The 23,634-nt window shown below is 46.1% G+C and overlaps 1 protein-coding gene across 2 annotated transcripts in view; it reads left to right on the top strand.

The window, feature by feature from the left end:
* Window positions 1–5,390: 5,390 nt before the first annotated feature.
* The window catches only part of TDG (thymine DNA glycosylase), a 32,635-nt gene continuing 14,391 nt past the window's right edge, over window positions 5,391–23,634 (top strand). The window contains exons 1-5 of one of the 2 annotated variants that reach the window (XM_077472127.1): window positions 5,391–5,483; window positions 13,285–13,544; window positions 15,264–15,490; window positions 15,591–15,660; window positions 23,037–23,172. In XM_077472127.1, the coding sequence (XP_077328253.1) occupies window positions 5,395–5,483; window positions 13,285–13,544; window positions 15,264–15,490; window positions 15,591–15,660; window positions 23,037–23,172 (782 nt within the window). In that variant the 5' untranslated portion in view covers window positions 5,391–5,394. Of the gene's footprint in view, window positions 5,484–5,876; window positions 6,046–13,284; window positions 13,545–15,263; window positions 15,491–15,590; window positions 15,661–23,036; window positions 23,173–23,634 lie in introns of those variants that run through there. The other variant, XM_077472128.1, reaches the window with a different exon arrangement.

The raw sequence follows: 23,634 nt of genomic DNA, 5'->3' as shown, positions 1-23,634 counted from the left end.
TTATGTATACTAATTGTTAAAGTTCAATAAACAAATTTGACAAGAAAAAATAAAATTATACCCCATGTCGCTTTAGTTGTGCTTCAAAGCGTCTTCAAAGCCTCCACAGAAGTCAATGGCAAAGATCGCTTGAAACCCCACTGAAGCCTTATCGAAGCCCCACTGAAGCCTCATCGAAGACCCATCGAAACCTCATCGAAATCCCACCTAAGCTCCACCAAAGCCCCATGAAAGCTCCACCAAAGCCTCATTGAAGCCCCACTGAAGCCCACCAAAGCACCAATCAAAAGCAAGATGTAAACAGGACTGTAAGCTAACCATTTTATTTAGTGACAGGGGCTTTGTCTGGCGTTCAGAGAGCTTTAACAAAGCGTGTTCGAAGCCATGTTTTGAAGCAGGTGTAAACTAGCCCTAGGGCCCCCTTCACACGTGGCGTATACATTTGATGATCTCCGCTTGCTCAGCGGGGACCTGCTGAGCCGGCAGATGACAGGCCTGTCTCAGATCACTGTGCAGGGACGTACCTGTCAAAGCCCTGCTCTCCTCTATGGGGAGATCAGATGAAAATGGACCAACTGTCCGTTTTCATCCAATCCTGTCCGCCAGACGGGTGGAAAGTAGGACCACCATCTGTCTGGATTTGGCAGACAAGATCGGATAGCAACGGGTGTCAGCCAACATGTCACTGCCTTCACCCACCGCTCCTTGGGTTGAATGGATTGTCCGATCAGGTCCGCCTGAAAAACTGGTGGACCTGATCGGAGCGCCCATGTGAAAGGGGCCTTAGCTGTTAAAGTAGAATTCCAGCTAAAGCCTAAATAGTCTTAAACCCCCCCCCCCCCCCCCCATTCTATCACCTATACTAACTAACCTGTAAGAAAGATGTGTGTACTTACCTTTCCTGGTGCCTCCAAGGCAGCACACATGTGGTAGTATGCTGCCATGGATAAGGCACCAGGAAACTGAAAATTACGTTATGTATGATAGAATTTTTTTTTTATTTTAGCCCACTCCAGTTAAGTCACATGATCTCTTGTGTTAGCCAATGGAGGCTGCAAGGGAACGGAGAGCGCACCCAACAAGGGCTGTGGAAGCTGGGAGCGATTACATCACTCATAGGCTCCCATGGGGCAGTTGCTGGCTGTGTTCCCTCCTCTCCCCTGCAGTCACCGCTGGCTGACAAAAGCTAGATGTGCAGACTATACATTTTTGTCATATGGGAACTCAAAGTCTGTGAAAAATCGTAAGAACAAGACTATACATGATCAGAAACAAAAGAATACATACAAAACTATTCAACATATGACGTTACTTCTGACGTTGTATACTGTCGTACGAGAATTTTCGTATGGTGAGTAACCTCTTCACTTTCGACATGAGACTAGCATGCAACAAAAAACGGACGAACAGTCGTCCAAAAACCTGATCGTGTTTTTGAGGCTTTACAGAGGTAAGTCAAAATAGGGAGAAGGGATAGAGCATTTTTGAAACCAGTTAGGCCAAGAAGGGATAGAGCATTTTTGAAACCAGTTAGGCCAATTTTACTTCAACATGGTTGTACACTTCAGACATAAAATATGAACAAAGCATATCCTTCTATAGTGTGTAATTGTCCTAAGAGCACACTAAATGTCATTTCTGTCTGCTGCTTAATTTTTCTGCTATCAGCATGACCCACAGCTGACAAGTTTTCCTGACACCAAGAGAAAAATAGTGACAGGGGAGGGACTTCCAGCAGAGTGACATCCTTATCTCTGTCCCTGTGAGCTGTGTGGAGGAAGGTGTGTCTTTCCCTCCAATCAGCTCTCAGAGCTCTCAGAGCTGAGCTATGCAGTGTGTGATTTCAGCCCTCTGCCCCTTTTTTTCTGAATCCTCAGACAAGCTTTATAAATTCTGCACTTTTAATGTAGAGAAGAGAGGACTGCAGATAACCAGGTGCAGCTTATGTGGGAGGAATTGTTTCATCTCTGTCTCACCTGAGGCCAGTCACTTCACTGGGTATATTTAAAGGGTTACAACCACTTTACGACTGGGTTCACACTGCAGAACGGAGCGACTCATAGCAGGGGTCCGGCGCGTCCCCGTTCACTGTTTCAGGTCCAATTTCAGTCTGAATTTTTGGCTGGATTTGGACCTGAAATGAACTAGAAGACACACAGGACTCCTGTGTAATTCACACCAGAGCCACTCCGGAGATGTGTGAATCGGGCTCCATAGAGGTCACAGTCTCTTGTCATGTGAATTGGATGCAGGGATCTCGCATCCAATTTGCAATAGTGTGAACTCAGCCTAAAGTCCAACTCCAAGCACAACAAAATAAAAATACCCTTGCAGTGCAGGGCATGAAGGGAGGGACTATTTTTTAAACTTTATTGAAGTGCCACAAAAAGACATTTTGTTTAAGTCAATGCATCACAGCATATCATGTCAGTTGTATTTTATGCAATGTACCACAACCCACCTCAGTACAGCATTGTGGTGTGAAAAGGGCACATTGAAAACAAATGTTTTTATGTGACCTTGTGTTAGCCCTGCAATGATCTATGCAGATTAAGGCAGCTAAGCACAAACAGTGTGAACAAGCCATATTGGTAGCCAACCCTGCATCAATAAGGCTGGGTTCACACTTATGCAAATTGGATGCGGGTTTCATCCAATTCGCATGACAGGAGAGTATGCCAGGCTATCAATGGAGCCAGTTCACACATCTCCAGGGTGGCCGTGGACGCATTGCACAAGTGTCTTTGGCTCAGTTTCAGACAGAAATTCGGGCCTGATCCGTCCCCGAAATGGAGAACAGGAACGCACCGCACCTAGGGTTGCCACCTGTCCGGGATTCACCCAGACAGTTCGGGTTTGGAATCACGCATCCAGGTTTCAGACTGTCTGAAACCTGGACACATTATTCAGACCAGACTATGGCTTCTCAGTAGGATTGCTGGCTGCAGGTGTCTAAACAGAAATTGTCTGTTACTCTTTCACACTGCCCAAAGCTAGCACTAACAATTCCCCTCCACACACAGACAGGAGAGGAGAGGGGGCTCGATCTGCTCCTTTTCCTCCCGCCCCTACCACTCTGTGTCTGCCCACACTCCTCAGAAAAAAGTGAGGGCTGGAAATTTGAAGTCCAGCAGCCTCATACCTCTGAATGAGAGGTGCTGACTGCCAAGGGGTTAGTAAGCTCACCATCCATCCCTGTGAGTATACTAAGGTAAATAAGGGTTCTCAGAGCAACCCTTACATCAGAGTTCCCCTTTAAAGCAGAGGCCACAGTGTTCCCCCTTACATCAAAGTCCACTTCGTACATCGGAGTTCTCAGTGCTCCTCCTTAAATCAGGGCTCCCAGAGTATCCCTTATGTTAGAGTCCCCAGAGTCATCAGAGTCTGCAGAGTCCGCCCTTTACAGTGTAAGGGAACTCTGCGACTTCAGATGTAAAAGGCGAACTTTGTGGATTCAGATGTAAAAGGAGAACTTTGTGGATTCAGATTTAAAGGGCTTATATGATTCGAAATGTTAATTGCAAAATATATCTACTATACTATAAAAAAAACATCTGTGCGCCGCTAAAGTGTTTGGGTTTGACTTTAAGGAAAGGTGGCAACCCTAACTGCACCCCTGCTGTCAGCCGCATGCGATTTCAGCGTGAACCCAGCCTTAATGAATAATTTATTTTCTGATTAATCTCATCAACCTATTCAATCAATATGCTACAGACAGAGAAGTGAATTTTGATTGATAATTGGAAGTAACAATCATAACTTAGCAATCACCTCTTAGTTTCAACCATCTCATAATCTGTTCCATCAAAATACAACCAAATGCATGACCAAATGTTGTTGATCGATGCAAGTGATCAATACAACCGCTGTGTGTGTCAATACAATGTTAATAACACCCCCAGACTGGTTCACAGATGGCAGTGCGAACTGTGAACTCGCACAGGAATCAGATCACATAGGTGTGAACACCCATCCTATCCGATTCCAGAGAGGGGAAAAAAGTCCCTGCACCTTTATTATGCGAATCTAATGCAAGTTCAGTCATACAACTGTATGGCTGAACTCGCATTGCACGGACATCGCATGTGATGGGCACAGCAGTGCGGGTGCGAATCACATGCGATGTCTGTGTTCGCTATAGTGTTAACCCCTGCTTATAGCCAAAGAAGCTGTTTCTATTTGATCTGCAACTGCCATGGTGCTGCACATGTGATCAGTTATGACACTAGCCATTTGATGGTTTGACAGTTTGGTTGAGGACACAAGCAAATGTGACAGTTAGCAATTCTGGCATTCTAGGAATGTAACTGTTTTCTGAAACTGTTAAATCAATGGCTTTAGTTCTGCTTTTTGATTTATTGCTCTTCAGCAAAATGGCAGCCACTGACAAGAAGAAACAGAAGTAATGCTGGAGACAATTTACAGCACACACTAATGTTGGTAGCATAATTGTTAGTGTAAAATGTATGTTCCGTGCTAAAGAACATTATTTTTTATTAAACTGTTATGGGTAAAGTTCTGCTTTAAAATTTACCATCTTGTCTCCAATTACTATAACCAGCAGTGTATCTATAGGCAGGGCCAGTGCTACCTCTAGGCAAACTAGAGCGCACTGCTGCCTAGGGCACCTGGCCACTGGTGTTCCTACTCCCCTTTCTCTGCAGCAAACAACTAAGTCTCAGCATCAGCAGGTAGCCACTGCTCCGTTCGCACATAGTGTCAGAGGCACAACGGCGGCAGAGGACTGTATCCTTATCCTGACTCCCAAATGAATGGAAGCAAGCAAACATTCATTGATGGGCACTGGTAGCCAAGGGGTGGCAAAATTAGGTTTTACCTAGGGCAGTGATGGCGAACCTTGGCACCCAAGATGTTTTGGAACTACATTTCCCACGATGCTCAACTACACTGCAGAGTGCATGAGCATCATGGTAAATGTAGTTCCAAAACATCTGGGGTGGTAAGGTTCGCCATCACTGCCCTAGGGTATCAAAAATCCTCGCTTCAGCCCTGTCTATAGGTGTAGCAGACCAATGGGAAAGCTTATGGGGCTACAATTAGAGGACGAGTACTGAATGATCTCTGTAAGTAAAAGAAAACTGTTCATTCTGAATCCAATCCATGTACTGTTTAGCCAGGTGGAGCAGATCACAGAGGAAGCAGTTCTCCTAAAATGTCAGTTATCCCACTGCAGTGTCAGTTATTTTAAACATCCCCAAGTCTCAGTAGAATGATTTAAATTTCAAATGCATTATTTTGAGAAGCAAACACCCGTGTGCAATGTCTCAGAATGAAGCTGCACTTTTTTTTTTTTCCTTTTTAAGAAAGAAGCTGCACATATTTGATTGCTAGATAATCAGGCAGTACAGTGACAACCTGGGAGTGGAAGGTGTGATGACAGGTGTACAGACATGCGCACTACACCTTCCTCTACCTGGCCTCTCACGTCCTGCAGCAGATCCATATAGGTCTCCTGAGTGGAAGTAAGTCTGGGTCTAGCAAATAGTTCTGATTACTTGCTGGGACAACAAATAGTCTCTATTACTACCATGTAACCTTCCATTAGAGGAGCAAACACGGCTATGTGCTCTGGGGCTCCAAGCTCTGCATTGTCGTCTATAGAGATCTATAGGGATGCTTCGATCAATAATCAATACTAGGAATCGGTTGTGATCACACGATGTGTATTTATCTCCCCTTCAGTGCACGTCCCATATGGAATGTTTGCTGTGAGTGGCTGAATCCACAATCACAGGGGTACAACAATACAAGCCGCCCAGGGTGCAGCAATGACCCCCCACCCTCCTTAGTAACCTGGACCCCAGTAGGCAGAGAGTTAATCCCCCTTCCCCCTTGGATGTCATCACGTGCCACGTAGTCTTGCTCTGGTTGGCCGGCGGTGCGGTGACGTGTGATCTGTGTTTTGTACGGCTGAAGAGACCCCTGTGCTTCCATAGTGTGTACGGAATCCTCGGTGAGAGAACTCAGGGGTCTCAGACTCCTCGCTGTATACACAAAGACCATGGAGGCTCAGGACCCCGGCAGGTATGGCCGCACATTGGAGCGGGGGAGGCGCTGTGCGGCGTCTTCTTGGGGGTATTTAACAGCGGCCTACAGGGAGGGAGCAGTGCGCAGGCGCAGAGCCCCGGCCATTGTGTGTTATGGAGGGAAGAAGTGGAAGGATGGAAGGCAACAGTTCCATTCATTCCTTTATAGTTGTTCTGATCGAGGGCAGTGTACAGCTATTATAGGATCGTATATGTGAGGACAGTGTGTAGGGGGTGGGATTGTCATTTACTATGCAGTTGGCTCTGACTTGAATATCCCATGCTGTAGCTGAGTCCAGCTAGATCTCCCTGCATTGTTATGTCAGGCAGGTAGTGGCGTTAGCTGATGGCAGGACAGTGTAGGGGTCAGCAGCAGGGACCCCTGTTTGTTTAGTGTAAACAGCTGTTGTCCTGTATTCCCTGATCACTTTCTATGTACTGAGCAATGCAGGCTCCACATACAGGACTGCTACCCATCTGCCACCTTCCAAAGACATATTTACTGTCACCAAGTCCTGATCAGGTCTTATTAAGGTATGGGGGCCCTGACATGGCCCCGAGGGCCCCGCGCAAGGTATGGGGGGGGGGGCCCTGACATGGCCCCGCGCAAGGTATGGGGGGGGGGGGCCCTGACATGGCCCCGCGCAAGGTATGGGGGGCGGGGGCCCTGACATGGCCCCGCGCAAGGTATGGGGGGGGGGGGCCCTGACATGGCCCCGCGCAAGGTATGGGGGGGGGGCCCTGACATGGCCCCGCGCAAGGTATGGGGGGGGCCCCTGACATGGCCCCGCGCAGGGTATGGGGGGGGGCCCCTGACATGGCCCCGCGCAGGGTATGGGGGGGGCCCTGACATGGCCCCGCGCAAGGTATGGGGGGGGGCCCCTGACATGGCCCCGCGCAGGGTATGGGGGGGGGGGCCCTGACATGGCCCCGCGCAGGGTATGGGGGGGGGGCCCTGACATGGCCCCGCGCAGGGTATGGGGGGGCCCCTGACATGGCCCCGCGCAAGGTATGGGGGGGGCCCTGACATGGCCCCGCGCAAGGTATGGGGGGGGCCCTGAGATGGCCCCGCGCAAGGTATGGGGGGGGGGGGGCCCTGAGATGGCCCCGCGCAAGGTATGGGGGGGGGGGCCCTGAGATGGCCCCGCGCAAGGTATGGGGGGGGGGCCCTGACATGGCCCCCGCGCAAGGTATGGGGGGGTGGGGCCCTGACATGGCCCCCGCGCAAGGTATGGGGGGGTGGGGCCCTGACATGGCCCCGCGCAAGGTATGGGGGGGGTGGGGCCCTGACATGGCCCCGCGCAAGGTATGGGGGGGGTGGGGCCCTGACATGGCCCCGCGCAAGGTATGGGGGGGGTGGGGCCCTGACATGGCCCCGCGCAAGGTATGGGGGGGGTGGGGCCCTGACATGGCCCCCTGCGCAAGGTATGGGGGGGGTGGGGCCCTGACATGGCCCCCTGCGCAAGGTATGGGGGGGGTGGGGCCCTGACATGGCCCCCTGCGCAAGGTATGGGGGGGGTGGGGCCCTGACATGGCCCCCTGCGCAAGGTATGGGGGGGGTGGGGCCCTGACATGGCCCCCTGCGCAAGGTATGGGGGGGGTGGGGCCCTGACATGGCCCCCTGCGCAAGGTATGGGGGGGGTGGGGCCCTGACATGGCCCCCTGCGCAAGGTATGGGGGGGGTGGGGCCCTGACATGGCCCCCTGCGCAAGGTATGGGGGGGGTGGGGCCCTGACATGGCCCCCTGCGCAAGGTATGGGGGGGGTGGGGCCCTGACATGGCCCCCTGCGCAAGGTATGGGGGGGTGGGGCCCTGACATGGCCCCCTGCGCAAGGTATGGGGGGGGGTGGGGCCCTGACATGGCCCCCTGCGCAAGGTATGGGGGGGGGTGGGGCCCTGACATGGCCCCGCGCAAGGTATGGGGGTGGGGCCCTGACATGGCCCCGCGCAAGGTATGGGGGGGGGGGCCCTGACATGGCCCCGCGCAAGGTATGGGGGGGGGTGGGGCCCTGACATGGCCCCGCGCAAGGTATGGGGGGGGTGGGGCCCTGACATGGCCCCGCGCAAGGTATGGGGGGGTGGGGCCCTGACATGGCCCCGCGCAAGGTATGGGGGGCCCTGATATGGCCCCACTCACGGTATGGGGGGTCCCTGACATGGCCCCCCGCGCACGGTATGGTGGGGTCCCCTGACATCGCTCCCCCAAGGGCCCCACACATAATGTTTGCTATGTGTAATGCACATATGAGAGGACTGTCAGACTGCAGACATCCAAGAGAAAATAATGGAGACTGGGGACATGTTACGCGAGTCCAGGGAAGATCCCTGCCATTACCTTTTGTACCACCACTCCCTCCCTTTAGAATGTAAGCTTTACAAGCAGGGCCCTCCTGTACCTTTTGTATTGTACTGTAATTGTGCTGTCCCCCCTATACATTGTAAAGCGCTGCGTAAACTGTTGGCGCTATATAAATCGTGAATAATAATAATTACCCCCTTTAGAAATCGGGGCTCCCACTAACGGCTCAAACACATGGGTGTTGATTTACTAAAACTGGAGAGTGCAAAATCTGATGCAGTTGTGCACGGTAGCCAATCAGATTCTAACTTCAGCTTGTTCATTTAAGCTTTGACAAAAAAATTGCTGAAAGCTGATTGGTTTCTATGCAAAGCTGCACCAGAGTTTACATTTTCCAGTTTTAGCAAATTGACCCCAGGACTAATTAGGTCTGTACGTCACCCAGATCAGTGTATTGTGGTGGCTATGGCCAGGCATTTTCCATCAGCTGTAGCTGATCACATTTTGGAACATTATCTGCAGTTAGGGCTCTTTCACACGGGAGGTCCACCTCAGCACAGTGAGCTGTCAGTGCCCCGCTCGCCTGTCCATTTTCATCCAATCTCCAGAAGGATAGAAAAAAGGGTCCCCCATCTCTCTGGATTTCACCGACAGGTCACTGCTCCATAGAGGTGACTGGAGTGTCCATTCAGGTCTGCCTGAAAACCAGACAGGCGAACCTGATCAGAAAGCCAGTGTGAAAGGGACAGATGTGCACTCCTGGCTGTGTATGTGTGTGAACTGTCCCCCTGCATGGGGCGAATGTCCATCCTTAAAGCGGAACTTTTCCTGTAACAACTACATTCCACATTAATAATTATGCTACCAAAATAAGTGTGAGCTGTAAATTGCTTCCAGCATTGCTCCTGTTTCTTCTTGCTGGAGACTGCCATTTTGCAGAAGCCCAGAGCCCCTGAACAGCAGTAGATCATAAAGCGGAACAAAACCTGTCGCTTTAAAAAAATGGTTACATTCCTGGAATTGCTAACTGTAATATTTGCCTGTGTCCTCAACCAAACTGTCATAACTGGTCATATGTGCAGCACCATTGCAGTTGCAGATTAAGCAGAAGCAGCTTTCTTAGCTGTAAGAGCCCTTTCACGCGGAAAGCGACCGGGCGTCGGCGGTAAAGCAGTGCTATTTTTAGCGCTAAAACGCCTCCAGTGTGAAAGGGGTCTTAATGATAAACGAGTTTAAGGCAGTCAGTAGATTGGCCTCTACAGACTTGGCAGTGCCTAAAAATGGAGAGCAATTGAGCATGTGCAGAGTAGGGGAAGTCAGTGTATTACTGGATTTTAAACAGTACAGGTACTTATTTTGTAATGTTTTACATAGCTACACCTGCAAAAGGGGCCAGTCTGAAAGTGATCTAGCAGGACTTAAATCTCTGACTAAAGTTCCACTTTAAAGTGACACAAAACTTTTCTCCCCTCTAGTGATCCAGGTCCCTCACTGGCACCGGCATTTTCTCCCTGGGTGCCAGTCTTTGGGCATCTCCATTGGCTAGCGCAGGACAATGTAACTCCTGTGCATGTGAAGGAATCATTCAGCCCAGCACACAGGCACTGTGCCAGCAATGTAAGCCGAGTTGCACAGTTTGCATGTCTTGGAAGACAATGTTTAGGCAGGAAGGTAGATTTTATTGCAGAAGAGACGGTGCATGTCTTGTCTGTGATAGCTTGCCTGCTTGCAGCTTTTTAGTAGTCCCTCCCTTTTAGAATGTAAGCTCTACGGGCAGGGCCCTCCTGTATCTTTTTGTGTTGCCCCCCCCTATACACTGTAAAGTGCTGTTCAAACTGTTGGCGCTATATACATCGTGTATAATAATATAATAGATGCCTTCGGTTTAACCACAGGTAATTCACCGCATGTGCAATTACATGCAGACAATGTCAGCCTGTCATTGATTTAGTCTAGAGCAGGGATGTCAAACTCCATTACATTACGGGCCGCAGCTGCATTATGTTTGCTCTCAAAGGGCCGGTTGTATCTGTAGGACTAGATGACCAGAGCAAACCCCCCCCCCCCCCCACCACCATCATCATCATCAGAAGTTTAGTGTCCCCCCTCCCTGCCTTGCATCACAGAGCACCCACCTTTTACCTCGTGCTGCTGGGGGCAGAGCTAGAAAGCAGAGACTGCAGGGTCTTGAAGGATGTCTGGAGTCAGCTCAGGGAAGGCAGAGATGAGGGGGTGCTATGGCTGCACAGAGAGGCACAGGATCTGCAGGAGGAGTTCTGTCCTCTCTGTTGCGGATTCCTGAGACGGGCAGAGATGAGCATCTCTGTGACTACATGGAGAAGTGCAGAATCTGACAGAGGATTTCTATCTTCTCTGCTGCCAACTTTTGTGACAGTATGGTGACAAGTGAAGGGCAGCAGTTGCAGGAGAGGAGGTGCAAGGGCCACATAGAATGGCCTAGGACAGTGATGGTGAACCTTGGCACCCCGGATGTTTTGGAACTACACTTCCCATGCCACTCGTGATTCCTGCAGCTACAGGCATCATTCGGATATCATCTTTTAAAACCAGCGATTCTGTGCACCGTAAGAACAATCATAGCGGCAGTTCAGCCACTTGATCATTCTTACAGGCTTCTCGGATTTATAGAGATTTCCAGTGACTAGATGGTCCCCAGTCATCAATATGACTGTCGGAAGCCCGGGCGCGACGTTATGATGTAAAGTGATGGAAAGTAAACAAAGTCGATCGGTCTATTTTTTTTTCTTTTCTATCATAATCTTTACATAAAGTGTAAAAATAAAAGCATGAAAGTAAAAAAAAAAAAAATTTAAAGTGCCCCCATGCACTCAAGCATAGAAGTGAACACACATGCAAGTGGCATCCGCATATGTAAACGCTGTTCAAATCGCACATGAGGTATATCAAGTGCTTTAGATCGAGAGCAACAATTCTAGCCCAGGACCTCCTCTGTATCTCTAAACTGGTAACCTGTAAAAAGAAAAATTTTAAGCGTCGCCTGTGGAGATTTTTAAGTATCAAAGTTTTGCACCATTCCACCAGTGAGCGCAATTTTAAAGCGTGACATCAAAAAAATTGGGCTAAATGTTTTGGGGTTTTTATTTAATTCATGATTTTGTTTTTTTAAAGCGCATTTGAAAAATTGTTGCACAAATACCATGCAACATAAACCGATATTTTATTCCCTAGGGTGTCGGCTAAAAAAAATAAATATAATATTTGGGGGTCTGAGTAATTTTCTAGCAAAAAAATGATTTTTACATATAGGAGAGGAGTGCCAGAATAGGCCTGGTAGGTATGGAAGCGGTTAATCTTCAGCTATGCCCACTCCCCTCAAAAATTGAATTTTTTCGCACCGGTCACAACAGAAATCGCACTGTGAAATTGCATCAGATGTTAATTTTAGGCTTAAAGTGGTTGGACTGAAAGTATTTTTAATGGTCATTCACACCACACTGGTATAATGTGTGTTGTATTAACCGCTTCCGGACCGCCCACCGTCGTTTTACGTCGGCTGTTTGAATATCGTTATGGCAGCAGCTAGCTGCCCTAACCCAGGTATCCTCTTCTTCAGTAAGCGGTCCGGTTTCAGATAAAAGTGGTCTCTGCCACAGATTCGCCAAGAGATCACTTTTATCGGAGGCAGGAGGGGGCCCCTCCCGCCACGCTCCGGTGCCCGCCACTTCTTACCGGAGCTGTTGGCAGCGGTGGAGGCGATCCGATCTTCACCCTTGCTGGATATGGAGACGCGTGGGGCGAAAGATGGCCCCCACCCATCTCCATATCATTGCAGGGCGGAAGCGACGCCAAAATGTCACTTCCGCCCATAGCTCTTAAAGGACCTTTTTTATGACAAAATTATTATTATTATTTTTTTTTATTGCATTTTAGTGTAAATATGAGATCTGAGATCTTTTGGACTCCAGGTCTCATATGTAAGAGGTCCTGTCGTGCTTTTTTTATTACAAGGGATGTTTACATTCCTTGTAATAGGAATAAAAGGGACACAATTTTTTTTTTTTTTTTTTTTAACTGTGTAAAAATAAAAGGTAAAATAAAAACGCAAAACGCGGCATGTCCTGACGAGCTCATGTGCAGAAGGTTACGCATATGTGACTAGCGCCCGCGTATGAAGCTGGTGTTCAAACCACACGTGAGCTATCGTCCGCGATCGATAGAGCGAGAACAATAATTCTAACCCTAGACATCCTCTGTAACTCAAAACATCCATCTTGTAGAATTATTGTTTTTTTTTATTTTTTTTAAACGTCGCCTATGGAGATTTTTAAGGGTAAAAGTTTTTCGCCATTTCACAAGCGGGTGCAATTTTGAGGCATGACATGTTCGGTATCAATTTACTTGGTATAACATTATCTTTCCCAATATAAAAAAAAAAATGGGCTAACTGTTTTATTTTTTAATTAAAAAAAAAAATCTTTTTTTGTATTGCATAGTGAGTTGCTGCATCTTGCGATATGTTGCAACAAACGTGCATCAGGAGGGTGTATTGGGGTGGCATTGACGATGAATGGCACCACAGTGCACTCGAACACATGTAACAGTGCACTCGTGTGTATGAGCCCTAAAATCTGTAGTTAACATCCTCAAGCCAGAGATAAATTAAAAAGCTTGCTGAAAGCTTTACACACTACTCCTTTATACAAGCTGAAGCTCATGTGAACAAGGCCCTTGTAAAAATATTTCTATTAATTTTATTTTCCTGCTGTGTTGCCAGATGGTTTTGTGAGGTTATCCTGTGGGTTTAAAAACCTCTACTGAGATTAGAAATTGTGCAAGGAAATCACTCTTGCGTCTCAATAGTCCAAATATAGCGTACAGCTGTCACATTACCAACACTTTTGTGTAAATTTATTTATTCTTTTTGTTTTTTTTTAACACTTGTTTTTTTCTTTTCAGCTATTACGCCTTCCAGCAAGGTCAGGCTTTTTATGGTTACCCATACCATCAAATGATGAATGCTTCACCAAATATGGAACTGGGTAACGAGCAAAGGACTCTGCACACCCTCACAGACGTCCCACCCCACGAGCTGCAAGCATTTTCTGGCATGCTTGGTAACGAGAATCAAATGTTTCATAGTATGAATGGTGTATACGGCTCTGAGCCCATGAAAATGCAAGCAACAGAAGCCCCAGAGCCTCCACAGGAAACACAAGGTAAAGCTGCTTATCTGGTACACTTAAAGCATGTGTTAGTTCAATTAGGGTAATTATTTTAAACTATGGCTGAACATTTTCAGGAAAATAATGGGAGGACTTAAAGCCATGGGCCTTATACAAGTCTCAATGGGGGGTTTTTTTTTTCTTTTATTTTTTTGCTGCATGAGAAGCATTAAGTGACGTGATCTGGCCCGTAATGGATAGTTGACCTTAAAAAAAGGAATTGAGGAGAACACCAAGGTTAGCCATACGTACTGCAACAATAGAAACAATCTGTAGCATTTACATAGGTGTGTGGACGCTGATGCATCAAACACGGATGCATGTTGCTCTGTATGGTCTCCTTTTAACTTTACACAGTGCAAGCAAACAGTAAGTGCTCATTCACAGCATGCATTATTATGATGTGAAAACGTACTCTGCAAAGCATTGTTAAAGCAGATCTTCTTCACTGTATCTGAGCACCACAAACCAAAAACACTGTTTAATTAATTGTTAATATTTAAAGAAAACTTCCCCCATCCATCCATTCATTAGTTTGTTGCTTTGAAAAACATTCCTTAGTATTTCTGGCCATGGCCATCTTGAGTAAGGGCAAATGACTCATGTAGCATTTACTCTGGAATCCATCTGCCCTTAGCTCAAGCATACATGCAGAAGAGTGTGCTTAGCTGAGAAAACCCCTCCTCTGCTCCTGAAGCCTGCTGGGATTTGTGATGACATTTACTTTGCCTAGGCAAGAAACCAAGATGTAACTGAAGAAAAGTAAATATGATAAACTTTATCTATTTAATAATGCTAACAGCATGAGGATTAGAAACAATCACTGTTGATTGGGACACTGGGACATTTTTGGATGCATTCCAGTTTTTTTTCTTTTTTTCCTTATTTATTCGTGATTATGGCCATTGCACTGAGACTGCATGCCTGCAAGGCGTTATTGGGTAACCCACTTTTGATGGAGCCTATCAGTATCCAGATACAGCCTTCTGTGCTCCATCCTGTCTAGACGTACATGTGACCAGAAGAGGATCATGGGAGGAGTAAACCTTCTTTTCTTCCTTTTTTCTTGTCAGTGTACTGGGGTCCGGTGAATTTTTGTAACGCATAATGGTATAGTTCTGTGCAGGAAAAAATCAGCATGTTGTACCCACTCCACCCCACCCCACCGAAACTGACTGCACTGGTGTGAACTATGCCATTGGAATCCATGTGTTTTTAAAGCAGGAAAAAAAAAAGCACTGCATGTGGTGTGAATGGGCCCTTTAAATATATGTTTTCTGTGAGTTTCCTCTGTAGTCAGTACTGAATGAAGTAGTATCCTTTTTGTTTAGCTAAGACAAAAAAAAAGTGGTTTGCTTAGTATTATGTACATATGTTGGGCAATATACCAAATACATTAAAGTGTGCATCTAGTCAAAACTTTCTAGATGCTCTCTCACTTTCTGTCCTGCTAATCCTTGTCACCAGTATTAAAAGGTAGAACTAAAAATGTAAAGTTGTCTCAGGAACAGGAGTCAAGGGGAGTTTTACAACCATAAAGTTCGACCAGGAAGTTTTGTACGAAAGGCCTGCTGATCTCGTTTAGCTGTGTGTGTGTGTGTGTGTGTGTGTGTGTGTGTGTGTGTGTGTGTATGTGTATATATATATATATATATGTGTGTATATATGTATATGTGTGTATGTATATATAATGTGTTTCTGTGTCTTGTTCAGAAGGTGCAACAAAGGGTAAGAGGAAAAGGGGTAAAGCTCCAGCTGAACCTAAACCAAAGAAGCAACCTGCGAAGAGTGCCAAGACACCAAAATCAGGAAAACAAGAGAAAATCACGGACACTTTCAAAGTGAAGAGGAAAGTGGACCGATTCAATGGGGTACCTGAAGCTGAAATTTTGGCAAAGACACTGCCAGATATTCTTACATTTAACTTGGACATAGTTATTGTAAGTAAATAGTCTGAAGTTTTACAGCTTTTTGTGGGTTGTTTACAGTACTGCCAAGTTTAAATTTTGTACTTTTTTTTTTTTTTTCAATTCTCTTCAGATTGGAATAAACCCAGGTCTCATGGCAGCTTACAAGGGCCATCATTACCCAGGTCCTGGAAACCATTTTTGTAAGTCATCTGCGCTAGTTTGCCTTCTTTGATCTGTGTTGTGGCAGCAAATTACTGTGTTCTACCAATCACCCAGCTCTGGATAGTCATTATCAGGATCCATGTGATACCATAGCCCAGTTTGGGATATTCACTGCAGCAGCTTCTGTTATCTATATAAATAATAATTGTATAATGATCAGTACATGGGACACAGAGCACTATAGTAATCACTATGTGGGTATATAGGCACCTTCAGGTGATGTACACTGGTATACCCAATACAGGAAGTTCACTCCCTATATAACTCCTCCTCCTACCAGGAGTACCTCAGTTTTTTTTCGCCAGTGTCTAAGGTATTGGTCACAAGTGAAGATGTGCTCTGAGGAGCTCCAGGAGGGATCCTTGCTAAATAGCCTCCATAGACCGGATCCATCCAAAGTGTCACTGAGGCCAAAGTGTATGGTACCCGGGCCTTGTATCCAAAGCACAAGGTTTTGCCTGTAATGCCTCTTTGCAGGGCTGAACCCCGGGACCCAGAGCTTTGGTCATGCTACATTATCGGCAGTTGTTGTACCCGCCCCTCCCCCCCCCACAGGGGGGGAGTGGAGGTCGAGTTTTGATCTATGTTTTTTCCTCTGCCTGCTTGGATAATTGGGCTCTGCCTCCCCCCTAATGTTGAGTCTGTGGATCCGGAAGCTACGTGGGAACTTCTTTTCAAACGAAAAGGAGGGGACAGGACCTAGGTGAACCCCTTTCAGCCTCGCAATCTGAGAAGTTGCTGATGCAATCTCTTACGGAGATGGTTCACTCTACTTTCATGCTACCCTTATTGGAGTCTGCTGAAAGTTTGGTTTATTCCTTGGGTTCCTTTAAAACCTTCAGAGCCTTTTGCATGCGTTTTCTGTCCATGCATTACTAGAACCAGCTTATTTATGCTGAATGGGATCACCCAGATGAGCATTTCCTCCAGAGAGCTTCTCCGGTTTCTATCCCATGGAGGACGAATTCACCAAAAAATGGAATGTACCAGCAGTTGAGGCTGCGATTTCCAGTGTGAATAAAAGTCTTAACTTGTCCAGTATCCAACAGATAAAAGGTTGGAATTCCTGTTTAAAGTCCCAACCCCCCCCCCCGGATTTTGCAGAACTACCAAAAGCATTATGTTTTGCCATAGACACCATTAAAATTCTATTCATCAGGCGTCCTGCCTTGCGCTTGTGCTACTACACATGCGTAGAATCCCAAAAAATTGGTCAGCCGAAGCACCATGCAAAAAGTTCCTGACTGGTTTTCCTTTTCATGGGGATCGTTTATTTGGGGGGTGATTTGGACAAATACATCCAAACGATTTCCAGTGGGAAAAGTACTCTTGCCAGTCAAAAGAAAGTATAAACAGCCTTCATTTAAGCAGACTCTTTCTCCAGGGACTTCCGTCTCTAGGTAGTGGCAACGCCACTCCATCAGACTCTAGCGGAAAACCTCAGGCCTAGGCTCCAAAGAAGTCTTGGGGCTGGAAACCTGCAAAACAGAATTCTAAAGTCTCATTATGAAGAGGTGCTACCCCTCGCTACGGTGGGGGGGAAGACTTCTGCAGTTTTTAGAAGTCTGGCAAGAGGAAATTCAGGACAGATGGGTCTCCCCCCCCCCCCCCTTTTAACTCTGGGGTACAAAATGGAATTTCGGTACTTTCCATTGTCTCGTTTCCTGAGGTCAAACGTTCCCAACGATCCAGGGAAAAGACAGTCTCCGTTTCGGGCACTAGAACGATTAATGGCTCAGGGGGTGATCATACAAATCCCCACAGAAAAGCATGATTTGAGATTTTATTCAAACCTCTTTAGGGTACCAAAACCGAAATGGAGATGTCAGACCCATTCTAGATCTAGAAAATCGAAATCAGTTCATGAAGATCCACTCCTTTTGCATGGAGTCAGTCAGGTCAGTGGTTTCTATACTACAAGGAGGAGAACTTCTGGCATCTGTCGACATCAGGGATGCATACCTGCATGTCCCTATATTTCCTGCTCACCAAAGGCTTCTGCGGTTCAAAGTAGAACAGCATTTTCAGTTTGTATCCTTCCCCTTCATGCTAGCTACAGCACCCCGGGTGTTCACAAAAGTGCCGGCCCCACGTCTAGCCAGGTTAAGGGCACAGGGCATAACAGTCTTGGCGTACCTAGACGATCTATTGCTAATAGACCAGTTAGTGGCTCGTTTGGAGCAAAGTGTACACATTACAAACAGTTAACTGGAAAGTCTAGGCTGTATTTTCAACCTAAAGAAGTCTTCCTTAAAACTGCTAAAAAGGCTACAGTACTTGGGTCTAATCATAGATACAGCTCAGAAAAGGGTGTTCTTGCCTCGGGCAAAGATCAACTTCATAAGAGAGCTAGTGCGATGGTCATGTCAAAAGGAGATCCCTCCATTCGCGTTTGCATGAGGTTGTTAGGAATGAAGGTGGCTTCATTCAAAGCGGTTCCCTATGCCCAGTTCCATTCGAGACTGTTGCAAAACAGTATCCTGTCTGCTTGGAACAAAACGATTCAAGCTTTAGACTTGCCAATGCGGCTGTCCCCAAGGGTGTCCCAAAGCCTCAGTTGGTAGTTACTAACCCAGAATCTGCTGAAAGGAAAATCCTTCAGACCAATTATCTGGAAAGTGATAACGACAGACGCCAGCATTTGCGGCTGGGGAGCAGTACTAGAGAGGACAACTGTCCAAGGACAGCGGTCTAGAACAGAGAGAGCCTTGCCCATCAATATCCTAGAGATTCGAGCAGTGCATCTGGCTCTGAAGGCCTGGACTTGCAGGTTACAGGTTTGTCCTGTCAGGATCCAATCTGACAATGCCACAGCTGTGGCCTATATCCATCACCAAGGGGGCACCAAGAGTCTCGCAGCGCAGACAGAGGTGAACCATATTGTAACTTGGGCAGAAAGGAATGTTCCTTGCCTATCGGCAGTCTTCATTCCAGGGGTAGAGAATTGGCAGGCGGACTACCTGAGTCACCAGTAGTTATTCCCAGGGAAATGGTCTCTTCACCCCAACATTTTTTGGGCTGTTTGCCAAAGATGGAGGACTCCAGACATAGATCTTCTGGCGTCCAGGTTCAACATTAAGTTAGTCAACTTTGTGTCCAGAACAAGGGATCCACTCGCATGCGGAGCAGATGCTTTGGTGACCCTCGTTGGATCAGTTCTCACTGATTTGTGCATTTTCCCCCCTATTCAGTTGCTGCCTCGACTTCTTTGCAGGATCAAGCTGGAAAGAAAGCTGGTAATTCTGGTAACACCAGCATGGCCCAGAAGGTCCTGGTATGCAAAAATTGTAAAGATGGCGGTGGAGGATCCATGGTCCCTTCCAATATGGCCAGATCTACTCACAGGGGCCGATATTCCATCCTACCTTTTATGAACGCTAAATTTAACGGGTTGGCTATTGAAACCTACATTCTGAAGAAACATGGGCTTTCCGGGTTAGTTATCTCTACCTTGATTAATGCAACTAAGCCGCCTTCCAGAACTATATATTATAGAGTCTGGAAGGCTTATGTTTCCTGGTGTGGATCCAAGGGTTGGCACCCTTGGAGATATATCATAGGCAGAATTCCTGCCTTTCTACAATTAGGTGTAGAGATGAAGTTGGCCTTGAGTACTATTAAGACAGATAAAGCTGAGACTTGGCCCTTATTTCATTGACCGCTTGCTACACATTCTTTAGTCTGGGATTTTATGCAAGGGGTGATGCGGCTTAATCCACCAGTCAGACCTCTTTTGAACCTTTGGGACTTGGACTTAGTTTTGTCCGTGTTACAGAAACAGCCATTCGAACCAATACAACATATTCCCTTAGTCCTTCTGACAAGGAAGTTAGTGTTCTTGGTTGCTATATCCTCAGCAAGGAGTGTTTCAGAATTAGCTGCTCTTTCTTTTGAAGAGCCATACTTGATTATTCATGAGGACAGAGTGGTGTTGCACCCTCGTCCTGTTTTATTTATTTTTTTCCAAAAGTGGTCTCAGGCTTCCACCTGTACCAAGACATTATCCTGCCATTGTTTCTTCCAAAACCATGTTACAGGGAAAGAGAAATCACTACATTGACTGCTCTCACCACATCGAGACAAAGTCTATTTAAAGACGACTGCTCAGATCCGGAAGACTGCCTTATTTATGCTGCCAGAAGGTCCTAAAAAAATAAAATAAAAAAAAAGACAGGCAGTGTCGAAATCCACTGTCGTTAAGTGGATTTGGCAAGTTTTATAATTCAGGCTTATGATTTTATGGGTAAGATTCCACCTTTACAAGTCAAAGCGCACTCTACCAGGGTGATTAGTGCTTCTTGGGCAGTGCGTCACAAGGCCTCCATGACTCAAATCTGTAAGGAGACACCTTGGTCTTCAGTACATGCATTCACCAAGTTTTTTATGGATGTGGGTGGATGTAAGGAGGTATGAGGATATCGCCTTTTTGGGTGCAGTTTTGGTTGCAGGTACCAGTATAAGTCCTCAAGTCTGGGGGTGCCCTACAGGTTGTCTCCCTCCCCTCAAATAGCATTGCTATGGGACATCCCACATAGTGATTACTATGGTGCCCTGTGTCCCATGATGTACGATTAAATAAAAGGATTTTAGAGGTAAGCTGTTATAGAAATCCTATTTTTCATCAACCTTGACAGGAACCAGTCCCCAGCTGAAAGTGATTGTAAAGTCTCCATTTGGAATTTTTAATAAAAAATCAAAACAAAAAAACATACTTGCCTCCTCTGTGCAGAAGATTTGCACAAAGCAGCCCAGATGCTCCTCTTCTCAGGTCCCTCTTTGGTGCTCCTGGCCCCTCCCGCCTGTTGAGTGCCCCCACAGCAAGCAGCTGGCTATGGGAGCATCCAAGCCACAGCTCCCTGTATCCATTCAGAGACGGAGCCGTGGCCCTGCCCCATTTTCTATTCTCGTTGGCTGACTTTGACAGCAGTGGGAGCCAATGGTGTCGTGCTTGCGCTGCTGTCTCGGCCAATGAGGGGAAGTCCCAGGCAGCCGAGAGATTCCTACAACATCGCTGGATCTAGATGGGGCTCATGTAAATATTAGGGGGCTGTTGCACATAGAATGCATTAAGATAAAAAACCTTCTTCCTTCACAATCACTTGAACAAATACAGTGGTATGAGTATATCATGTCGAAGCTTGCACTAGTAGTATGTAAAGTAATATGTTTTCTCTTACATTATCCTTTTATTACATTAAATAATATTACAATGTTACTTAATGTTTAAATTGGTTGTTGGGTATTGTGCCTCTCTGCGAGATACTGTTTGCTAGCTTTAAATCACCATCGTAGTTTTCCCTGGTGTACAAATTTGATAGGAAAAAATATTTTACCAGAGTGTAGGTGGCAGATTTTAATTGCTATAAATCCCTTTGCAATGCTGGGACATACCAATTTAAATAAAATCTGGACAATTCAGTAATTGGTATTCCAGTTAATTGTGTAAAACACATTATTACAGGGCTCGACAAAACCCGGGCGCCAGGACGCATTTGCGACTAGAATTGGCGACCTGGCGCCTGGGGGTATCCTGTCACCGTGGACCCCCGCGTGATCGCGTCGGGCCGTTCTGCCAGCGGCCGGTAATTGAGGCCGCGGCTTTGAGGCCTTCTGCGGTCCTATGAATCCTTCTGGAATGTGGCGCCATCTTGTGGTGGCCGTTGGTATGACAACCAGCAATGATAATGGAGCTTCCCCTGCCTATCTCCTTCCCTTTATTTAGAACCCCTAAACATTATATGTATTTTTTATTCTAACACCCTAGAGAATAAAATGGTGGTTGTTGCAATACTGTCTGTCACACCGTATTTGCGCAGCGGACTTACAAGTGCACTTTTTTGGGGAAAAATAATTTATTTAAAACAATAAGACAACAGTAAAGTTAGCCAAATTTTTTTTATATTGTGAAAGATAATGTTACGCCGAGTAAATTGATACCCAACATGTCACGCTTCAAAATTGCGCCCGCTCATGGAATGGCGACAAAAATTTACCCTTTAAAATCTCCATAGGCATAGGCAAAAAATTCTACAGGTTGCACGTTTTGAGTTAGAGGAGGTCTAGGGCTAGAATTATTATTGCTCTCCCTCTACCGATCACGGCGATACCTCACATGTGTGGTTTGAACATCGCTTTCATATGCGGATGGGACAGGGCGCGTTTTAAAATTATTTTTATTTTCTTACTTTAACTTTTATTTTTTTCACTGTTCTTTTAAAAAAAAAATGTCACTTTTATTCCTATTACAAGGAATGTAAAAATCCCTTGTGATAGAAAAAAGCATCTTAAATATTTACACTAAAATGCAATGTAAAAAAAAAAATGTCATTTGAAAAAATAAAATGTCCCTCTAAGAGCTATGGGCAATGACTTGGAGACAGGTTGGGGGGGGGGGGGGCTGCGCTATCTTCCCCTCACTCTTCTCCATGTCAGGCCAGGGACAGGTCCGGATCGCCGTTACCGACCTGGCTCCTAACTTTTTTAGCTGGCTCCTAGATTCCAAGCAAATTTGTCAAGCCCTGCATTATTAGCCTGGGACTTTTTTTTGTAGTAATGTTAGTAGAGGGTATAGAATTGAAAGTGATTGTAAACCTTCACCTTGTACAACAGACCATTCAGTTTAAAATAGAAATGAAAGACAAAACATTTGGTATAGATATAAATAACTTTTTTTTTTTAAATAAACTGTCACATTCCCTCTGTTAGCTGGACGAGAATAAACTGCAGCAACCTGAACTTCTTAGTGAATGGGGGGGGGGGGGGGGGGGTTGTGGTGTATGTCTCAGGACAAGTCTGATCATTGGAGGAGTTCCCAGCGCACAGCCAGAGAACTGACCATGGTGCGTTTTCCTGCTTAGTGTGTTCAGTTTTTAAAAGGAAAGAGCAGAGGGCATGGTAGTAACATCAGGGATTTCACACACAGGAAGCAATACAAAGATAACAGAAGATTCCCTCATACAATTGTATGGTACAGCAGCCACATACCAAGAATATGACATTTTGGGTATACATGTTCTTTAAAGGGAACCTGTGTTGAAATAAATGTACTTGGTCCTTGCTGACCCCTTTTTGGAAAATGCTAGGTAGCTGTCTATCATGCTTATACTCTCACTGCAATACATTGGCTCACTAACCGAAATAAATATGCAGTTTTGACTTCACTTGCTTGTTCTGAAATAGTTGATCAGAAGTATTGAGGGCGGAAATGGCCAGGCAACTAACAATTTCCATAAATGTCTTTTTACCCCTAACCCACCTGTGTGAATTTATAAGATGTATTGGTTTATGTGAATAGTCATGGACAAGTAAGTCACCATTTCTTGAAATCCTAGTAATACCTAAGTGTTCTTCCTAGGGAAATGTCTGTTCCTGTCAGGGCTCAGCGACAAGCAGTTGAACCACCTTGATGACCATGGGCTTCCAGAGGAATATGGCATTGGATTCACTAACATGGTGGAGAGAACAACTCCAGGGAGCAAGGACCTCTCTAGGTAAAGAGTCAGAATATAGATGGGTGGTTTAAGGGAACCTCCTGTCTTAACATTACACACATGCAGGGATTGTTAAGCATATGTATTGTATAGAAATGCTCATAGTGTTGTAACCTACCTATCATAATTGTGCGCATATTTGCTTAGTATAATGCAGGCCATACAATATTCACCCTTTCAGGCTAAACTGTTATGATAAGGGATTCTCCCTTGCCAGCTATTGTTCAGCCATCTATACTAAACATTATGAATGAGGGAATATTCCCTGCCACTTAATTGTATTTTTTTTCATCCGATACTCAAACGACGCCTGCATCTGATTGACCCTCTATAGGTTGAGAATATTCTGCCCAGTTCCTTCACCTGTCATATCGAAGGATGTTTGGGGGGTGCCGACAGGACCACCCATGGCTTGGCCCATTTAGCTCTCTGTATTGCCAGCTTAAGGATAGTGACGACACT

The sequence above is a fragment of the Lithobates pipiens genome, unplaced genomic scaffold (genome assembly GCF_037356315.1).
Source record: "Lithobates pipiens isolate NorthernLeopardFrog02 unplaced genomic scaffold, aLitPip1_a1.2 Scaffold_8, whole genome shotgun sequence".
NCBI lineage: Eukaryota > Metazoa > Chordata > Amphibia > Anura > Ranidae > Lithobates > Lithobates pipiens.
This window is presented reverse-complemented; position numbering and strand designations above follow the sequence as displayed.